The 9,390-nt window shown below is 43.0% G+C and overlaps 1 protein-coding gene across 2 annotated transcripts in view; it reads right to left on the reverse strand.

The window, feature by feature from the left end:
- SNX16 (sorting nexin 16) overlaps positions 1 to 6,733 on the reverse strand; it is a 28,313-nt gene extending 21,580 nt beyond the window's left edge. For both annotated transcript variants that reach the window (XM_083861847.1, XM_083861846.1), the window contains exons 1-2: positions 6,672 to 6,733; positions 1,656 to 2,121 (exon numbers count right to left, since the gene is read on the reverse strand). In XM_083861847.1, the coding sequence (XP_083717973.1) occupies positions 1,656 to 2,027 (372 nt within the window). In that variant the 5' untranslated portion in view covers positions 2,028 to 2,121; positions 6,672 to 6,733. The remainder of the gene's footprint in view (positions 1 to 1,655; positions 2,122 to 6,671) is intronic.
- Between the last annotated feature and the right edge of the window lie 2,657 nt (positions 6,734 to 9,390).

The raw sequence follows: 9,390 nt of genomic DNA on the forward strand, positions 1-9,390 counted from the left end.
TTGTATTTGTACTGTGACCTGGCCTTTCACATACAATAAGGAGACAAAGTTGTCATTGTTAATACAGAAGAACACCTTACAGGCACACAGGAATACGCCTCAGTGGTGTCTTCAAGAAAGACAAAGAGGAGCATGTCCAAAGAAGGGCAACAAGCTGGTGAAAGGTCTAGAGGGTAAGTCATGTCAGGAGTTGCTGAGGGAGCTGGAGATGTTCATGCTGGAGAAAAGGAGGCTCATGAGAGACCTTATAGACCCTAAAACCACCTGAAAGGAGGCTGTAGCCAGGTGTGGGGGGGTCAGTCTCCTCTCCCAGGCAACCAGTGACAGGACAAGAGGACTCGGCCTCAAGCTGCACTGGGGAGGTTCAGGTTGGACATCAGGAAAAATTCCTTCATGGGAAGGGTGGTTAAACATTGCAATGAGCTGCCCAGGGAGGTGATGGAGTCACCATCCCTGAAGGTGCTCAAGAAATGACTGGATGTGGCACTTTGTGCCATAATCTGGTTGTCAAGACGGTGATCAATGGTGGGACTCAATCTCAGAGGTCTTTTCCAACCTAAATCACTCTGTGGTATTTTCAGAGTAATCCTTGCACATGTAACAATATCAACTGTTGGTTTAGCTTTGAAGGTTATTATTTAAAACAATTTTTTAAATCTAATTGGTTAAAAAATGTTCTGCTATTCTCTTATGCTAACATGCACAAAGGTTTTTAGAAACTGAAAATCTCAGGAAAAGGCGATCCCATTCTCAAATAACATAAAAGCAGCATTATTATTATTATTATTACTTTTTGCAAAAAGATCACGATTTCATTAGTATTTTAACTGTCATAGAGATTCTGCATTTCTCTAATCTGAAAGAAAACAGGAGGAAAAAAAGTTTGCTTCTTCCTTCTCCTTATCTATTTCTGATTAATGTTATTCATCTTAAGTAATATAATTAATAATCAGTAACAGCTTCCATTAGTTCCACAAGCACTGCTGTACTATCTCAAGGAAATACTTCAACCACACCCACAAAAACAAATGTGGAAGTAAATTGATATAATTATGGCATGCAAAAAAAATGAACTGCCAGCTGCAGTGCACTTTGAGAAAAATCAATACAAACCAGTTAGGCTGCTGTTCTGGCAAAAAGATCTGGCAGAAGTGCCCTCCCAGTCTGTTTGCAGAACATATTTCCCCTTACTAGAAACTGAGCTGGGCAAGAAGTTGAAACCTACACGTTTGCACTTTAACTGAAATGTTGTAAGTTAATTATAACTGCAAAGGGTTATATACATCAAGGTTTCTTATCATTCATGTCAAATAAAAGACTACATATTATCTAGGAAGTTTAACTACACAGAACATATACAAGTTCAATTTCATAAGGAATTGTAACTGCAAGGAATTCCTGACTTTTCCAGCAGAAATTGATACATGAAACAGAATTAATTCCTTCTATTCCACATACACTATTACAGGAAACTGCCTTCTAGGCCCAGTCTTCCCACCTGTATAACAGGAATGGTATTTTCCTGTCAGGAAGTATTTTGAAGCTAAACTGGTAACATCCCTGAACTGCAGGATTAATTCCTGAAAGACAATGCAAAGCACATTCAACTGTTATCTTGTCATTACAGGATCAACGATACCATGCCCAAAACTTACAGTGAATTTTGCCCTTTCCTCCATCACCTCATAGCCCAGAATAGTAGGTGTGGATGGTCGATCTTCCCAGCTCCTGGAATCTTCATTCTGCTCTATTTCTTCTACAGGCTGAGTACAGTATTCTATGGACGTATCCAGACCTGTAAATTTAGTCCTAACAAGTGGACTGCTACACGCAGGTGATGTGGAACCAATCTGGTCAGGCACGCTCATCTTTGTAAAACTACCAACTGTAGAGTCCTCCAGCTGTCCTTTTGAGGAGCTTGAACTCGTTGAGATGCTCCCAAAGGAAGAACTTCTTTGGTTTCTGTTTGTAAAGCTGGACGATGAACTTCCAATAGGAATAGGAACAGGAACATATGGTGTTGCCATCCTTCATGAAAAAAAAGCCCTTAGTTTTTGGTCCAGGAATTTAAACTTCATTTGCTATATAAACCATGTTTCCTCTTGTTTTCAGGAACAGTACCTGCAATTAAGGACAGAAAATACTGCTGTTATTTTTAAGTCAAAGTAACACTAAGAGCTTTGGAAAAAAGTCTGTATTAGCTCTGAGATGGTACATAGCAGAACTGATGGTAAAACACTGAGAATTTGGCTTCATATAAAATGGTGCTTTTAGGTTGTACCTCAACCATTTGACAGACAGCTTTACAAGAGTTCTGTCTTCCACAGCTATTACAATGGCAAAGAGGTAAAGCAAGATTACAAAAGAGAAAAATCCTTTTGTAATCTTGCTTAAGCATTATATGGTTTCATCCAAAGAGTCAGCAGTTTTTTGGCATATAAGAAGTAGTTGTTTCAGTGACTGTTTCATCTAAACAGTACAAAAGGTTTTCTCAGATTTTGTTCTGTAAGACATTCACTGCAGACTGTGCAAGCCAAACACACAGGCAATATACATGACATGAATCAAACGACATGACAGTAAACAACTTAGGTGAAAACATATTTACATACTGCACATTCACTGAAGTATAATGTATCTGTTTTCAATGCAAAGTATTTTTTCAAAACAACTCTGTTGTATATAATGCTGCAGACATTTGTCACAATGTTAAATACACACATTTTCTGGAATCTAAATTGGAGCAATTAAGTTTTACAAGCATGCATATCAAAAGCAGGGTTGTTATAGCAGGCAGTTTTCCATTCCAGAAGATTAAGATGGGGAAAAAAAAAAGTGCACAGAGAAAAGATAAATAAACATCTGAGTATTTTTTAGTCAACAAAACCATTTCAAACGAGTCTTTTGTGTGCATATGTACACATTTCTGGAAAAAAAAGCAAAATAAAATTAAGACAGTAGTATCAAGCTGCCAAAAACCCCCATCTCCTCATTTTAACAAAGTACCCAAAGAAGAGCTCTTACAAGATGCAAATTAAATGCCACCTCTTTGGATTAACAGGATTTGAGCCATGATCCATTTCACCCAGGAATAAACCAATCAACTAGGACGCTGCAGGAAGCTGTGAAATGTGAAACCATCAACCTGATTCACATCAGACAATCAATCATCTACTGCAGCAAAACCAAATGAGATTCCTAATTGTGAGGGTGAAGCAATGCTTTCACTCCTGCTCTAAGTTAATCCTACAGCACGTGAATAAAGAAATAAATTTTGAATGAACCAGCACGAGCAAGACTGAAAAATTCTCTTCCTTCACTCTCCTTGAGTGAAGGAAAAAAACAAACTCAGTCATCCTTTCACTTACATCAGGAAGTTTTCACACACTCTCTGTCAGAAAGCTCAGTTAACCTGACCAGGACAACAATTTCAAACGGGCAGTATTTCTTGGGAACATCTCTGCTTCACTGTGGAATGAGGCTGGACATTCAGCAGCATCTGAGGGAGCTGAAATGTCAGTATCATAAACCCCTGCTGATTCACTCAGCTGGTCAGAGATGGGATCTGAAGTATCCAGCAGCTTCTGTTGCAGCACAGTCCTGTGCTTGATTGTGCAAGTGAAGCCACGTGTCAGACATCTGACCTGCTTCAGCCTCACTTACTGGGAGAGAAGCAAGTCACACCTGTCTCTGAGACAAGATGTTCTCCTGGAGCTATATCAGATCTAAATCCCTTTTTTCACCCACATCTCAGTAAGAAAATCTATTTTCTGCCTTGAACAATAACCTCTGCAATATTTTTTCTTTAATGTAAGGTGTGAAGCATTGTCTGATAAATTTTCTCTAGCAATATTCTCTGAACAAGTAAGTATCTAAATGAAACACTAAAAAAGCTAACTTTTTTTCACTTGGCACTGTTCCATGTTACCAGCACCAGGAGTTGAGAGTGTGCCCTTAAACAGTGTCTCACCTAGCTATGTCTTGGGGGGTATAGGATTGAATTCCTGTAAACTGAAGGACCTAAGTGAGTCCAGACTGCAAAAAAATCAAATGATCTATATGTAAAAAGTGACTATCCTCTGTTGCATGACACAAACCTGGAGTGGAAAATAAGTCCACATCTTAGGGAATCTGTTGAAGTTAACTTAGGAGTTTGTGGAATTTTAAGATGCAAAAAAAGCTTGTGCTTTTCATCACTTTATGAAAAGAACCAAACCAAACTCAAACCCCCACAATGACATTTTCACCAGTTACAATACTTGCGAACAGCCTTTCCTAGAAGCACGTCTTGCTTGAAAGTGAAATGCCAGTCAACAACTTCCTATCTTGAGCTTGTTTACTTACTACATATTACCTCTAAATGCACAAAAATTTCTGAGCAGCTGCACCAATCTGGCAAGCAAGAGAGTTCCACACAGATCACCCTGAGGATAAAGCCCTTGCTGTTGAGAGGCTGACACCTGTACATGCTTCAGCAGCTTTCATTTCAGACCAACTCTAATTCGGTACCACTGCCTGGATACTTATTGGCAGCTGGACTACACTAATCCTGCTTCCAGGGTACGTTTTCTGGTTTAGTTTCTTTTGTAAGAAAGCCACTCTGTAAGGCCACCCCAAACCATGACTCAATGAGTATTAATGGTGATGATGATACTGTTTTCTTCTGAAGGACATTCTTGACTCAATCTGACACAGTAAACATGCCCACAGAGAAATAAAAGGGGCTGATACTACCTGTGTCACACACAGATTCCTCTAACTTTGAAGAGTAACAGGAAAGTATTCTCTGAGTAACAGAAATGTCAGTTCAAGTGAGAAAATGGCACACAGCTTCACCTAACCTGAATATTTTTTTTTATAAAAGGTGAAAGGAATACACAAAAATATTACATTACCAGATTCACAAATACATATATATTCCTAAATACAAGTGTAAATCCATCTTCAACTGTAGAGGTATCCCAATTTCCTAGTATGTAAAATATTTACATGCTGTGAGTTACAACAGGGTTCAAAACCACATCAATCTGCACTTTTTGAAGGCTACTGAATATTAGAGAAAAAATACAATGCTCAAATGAGGGTCACAACCCTAGGAATACAGCCTTATCTACGAATATAGTTCATTGCCAATTCATGCACTAAAAGGAACTGAGAACAATTTCGTTTAAAAAAAACCAATCCTTTTAAACAAACCACCTCCCTCCCTACTTACCTTGGTGCAGCAAGGAGGGTTTGTTTGCTCCTCCTCCAGCTGCACAGAACCAGCAGAAACACTGCAGCACACCAACTTTTAAGAGCAAACTGCTCATGACAACCATGAGAATCCCCAGAGACTGCACTTTCTTCTCTAGCTATTTACTTGACGTTCTGTAAGAAATTTGCTTCCTGTTTGGAACCTGGTTTTTGTTTAGCTTGATACTCAGCTGTGAGTGAAGAACGAAAAGAGAAGGAAGAGAACATTTGCTGGAAGAGCAGAACTGCAGGATCTGAGACAGGACAGGACGGTCCCCAGGCTGTCACATGCTGCAGGAGCAGCCTGTCACCAACTTATCCCGGTGTTTACAGCAGCCACCTCCCTTTTTGCGGGTGAAGCAAATAGGCTGTAATAAAACCACTTAAAAAGGGTTTGCCCGCAGCTCGCAGCTATCGCAGTTCCAAACCTTTTTAAGCTAATGGCTTGTATATTCAGCGAGAAACATGTAAGCCGAACGATTCAAGGATAATAGGTTAGAAACAAAACAATCCGCGCTTAACAGCTGTAATTGGATTTAGAAGACTTTTAGCTATGCAATACTATTTGTGATCTGGTTACATATATTGCGCCTCTGTTTGGACAACGCAACGAGCTGATCTCTCATGTTTAAGGTTTAAGTGCTACCGAGGAATAGCAATGTCAGCTGAAGAACGAGTGGAATATACAAGGAAACAACTTCCAGACTTAGGCTTCATTATTTTTTAAATAATCATTTTGTGCTGACTTCAGCCAAGTCACCTAACAACATTTTTTACCTGCTTATGAACTCAAAATTGAGGGGGGCCCCGGTATTTATCACCCCTCAGACACACACACAGGAGTAATCCCTGCCCCAAAGTCTGTTACGGAACGAGAAACACCTGCAGGCACCTCGCCCCCCAAACCCGCACATCAGGGAGCGCTACTCGGCACTACGGCCTGACAGTTCTGACAGCGAGGAGAACCAAACCAAACCAGCCCGGCCGGCACCGCTGGGGCAGCGCCCGGCCCGGCCCGGTCTGGCCGCTGAGGGGCCGCGCTGGGGGAGCGCCGCCGCCGCTTTACGTAACTCCAGGGCGGGCCCGTGACAGCGGCCAGGCCCGGGAACAGCCCCGGTCCCTCCGCACGCTGCGGGCACCGGCCCAGGGCACACCTGGAGGCGCGGCGAGGCCCCGCCCCGGGGCACGGCGGGTTCCGCCCGGGCAGGACCGGACACCGAGGCGGTGCCGCCCGCAGGTGCCCGAGAGCCGGGACAGCCGCGCGGAGGCGGCGGGGCCGTTCTCGCCCGGCGCGGGACGGGCAGCGGCGATGGTTCCGCTCCCCCGGCCTGCCCCGCGCGGGCTGCCTCGCTCTCCCCATGCCTGCCTCCCGGTTCCCGGTGTGGCGCTCCCGCTGTCCGCCCGTCCTCTCGTCCCCGCCCGGCGGCCCCGCTCACCCGCTCCCGCCGCTGCCCCGCTCCGCCGCGCCACCGCCGCGCCCGCCCCGCACCGGGGGCGGAGCAGGAGGCGGGGCCTGCCCAGAGCGGCGGGAGGGGCGGGGCCGCGCGGGGACTACAACAACCGGCGTGCCCCGCGCGCTGACGCGAGCCTCGCTTTCCGGCGCGGGGGGCGCGGTGCGTTTCGGAGCTTGTAGTTCTGCGGCGTGACGGGGTAGCCCCGCGGGGTGGGGGCGCTCCCTCCGGCCGGCTGCGCCTCCGCGCAGGGAAGGAAGGCATAGGGGGGCTGGGGGCCTTCGGATTCCCCTTTCCTGGGCGCAGGAAAGCCCTCGGCCTTTGCCGAGTGCGAGCTCTTAGCGTGGTTTCCCCTGGCCCTGCCATAAAGTACCGCGAGTTGCCCGCGCAGGGCCGCGCAATGGGAGTGGCTGTGGAGCGCCCTGTGAAATTCCACGGATCAAAGTGATCTGGGAATTTCCTGGGTGATGGGGGGGGGGGTTGGAAAGCGCTGTTCTTAAATAGTGGCGGGAATAAATCACTTCTCGCTGTCTTTATACGTAATTTAAAACCGCAATCCCCGCTCCCTGAAATCTCTCCTGTGTTCACGGCTCTGGAAAATACTTCACCTCTTGTTTGTACCACACAACACTGGAGTCTAATTCTCTCCTTGGGGTTATATTCTTAGCGTGTTAGGGATTTATTTTTTCTGTGCTTAGTGGTTTTTTTTGTTTTTGTTTTTGGTTTTGTTTTTTTTTTGTTGGTTTTTTTTTTTGGTTTTTTGTGGGGTTTTTTGTTTGGTTTGTTTTGGGGTTTTTTTTTGTGGTTTTTTTTTTTTTTTTTTTTTTTTTTTTTTTTGTGGTTTTTTGTTTTGTTTTGTTTGTTTGTTTTGTTTTGTTTTTCCATACTCTGTCATATTGTTTAAGCAGCACATTGGACTGTCTGGAATTAATTTTGAATTTAGTGTTTTTTCTGGATGCTTGTCTTTCAAGAAATAGCCTCAGATTTAGCAGAATAGCTTGCATTAATCATGGATAGAATTAATACAGTCAAAAAAGTGTTTGTGAATGACTGGTTCAGAAGCCATGCAATGGGAACTTTTTTGGATCCAATTCTGTTTTAAATATGTAGTACTGGGAAGAGACAATGCACTAGACTTTAAAATGCCATATTAAATATGAGGAAATTGATGCACTGCCAAACCAGATATGCTGAGTACATAATTATTATGAACTTTAAACTTTGTTTTACTTCGGGTGAAAATATTCCTTAACATAGAGTAAGTAGCAGAAAAGAAAAGAAAAGAAAAGAAAAGAAAAAAAAAAAAAAAAAAAAAAAAAAAAACAACACAAAAAACCAAGAGAATTCTAATTTTCAGTTATTCAGAACACTTTTTTTAAAATAGCAGTTGAAAATGTTTGAGCATTACAATAATTTAGTTGCATGTTCTATGTTTGAATTTATCTGTAAATAGTTACTTATAAAGTTTCCTACCTATATGAAGCTCCTTAAAAAAAAAAACAGTGGGGATTTTTGTCACATCTAGAATCATTTGATAGTTAAAAGTGTAAGTTTTTCCAGTTTGCTAGTCTCCTTTCTTAACAGTTTGTGGCATGATTTCCTCGCAGAGTTTAGCATAAATTTTTTACCAGCCCCCAGGTGAGAAGTCAGTTTTCCTACTGGCACTGTCCATTGAACGGGAGTCCTGTCCCACGCCCTTGGAAAAGAACAAGATCAATTTTGTCACAGTGAGCAGGTGTAGGAGCAAGGCGTGAGGCTGAATTTCTTCTGTCATTTGGACATTCCCTGGAAGTCGGTGGGATTTTTGGCTGCTGAGGAATGTGGGCTTATTGCCTTCATGTCCCAAGGTTCTATCCGACCGCAAAGTCATCAGGAATGACTGTTGTTGGTTCAATGCCTGGAGAGGAACTATCCAGGGTTAAGATGAGTTAAAATTGGGTCTGTGCTCTTTCTGGTTTTCTCTTTGTAGTAGTTCTTCCCTGTGTAGTCCGCCAGGCAATCCGGCTTTGAGAAAGAGCGGCTTCGTGAGCACCAAGGGCTGCGACTCCCATCGCGGGCGAGGTGAGCCACCCTGTGGCAGTGCCCTGCAATTGAGGTGAAAGGAACACGACACTGGTTGCTGAATGTGTAAAACAGTGGAAAAACTGATGGCTTTTTTTTTCTTTTTTTTTTTTCTGGTATATTATTACCAGATTTCACATGTGTTCTGCCTCTATTTCCTAGTTATTTAGTATTACAGAGGATTGGTAAATGTATATTATAGGCCTGATCACAATCTGTGCAGCCATTGTAATCCTGTGTGCCAAACCCACGGTTTTTGGTGATGCTGGCTGGCTCACTAGCTTAATTTAACCTTGTTTAGGGGCTGGGGCTTGAAGAATCAGGAAAGCCTATTAATATAAGAGAACTTTATGCTACCTCTGTGAACTTCCCAGCATTTTCTCTGCCGGGAAGAAGAATGCAAGAACTGCTAATTGTGTAACACCAGTGGTTCAGCAATGCCACCTTCTGTCGTAAAAGAATAAAACCCAAGAAAATAATCCTATAGGTGAGAACGCTGGCTTAATCTTATTGAATTAAATGCAGCTTCTTTTGTTCTACTTGAGTAATAATGTGATATGTTTTCAAAGTCCCACCTGCCCCCATGATCCTGTCAAACACTGAAAGCCTTTCCTTTCGTGAAAGGGAACGAAATCTTGCAATC

This window comes from Zosterops lateralis (assembly GCF_965231275.1).
Source record: "Zosterops lateralis genome assembly, chromosome: 1".
NCBI classification, from domain to species: domain Eukaryota; kingdom Metazoa; phylum Chordata; class Aves; order Passeriformes; family Zosteropidae; genus Zosterops; species Zosterops lateralis.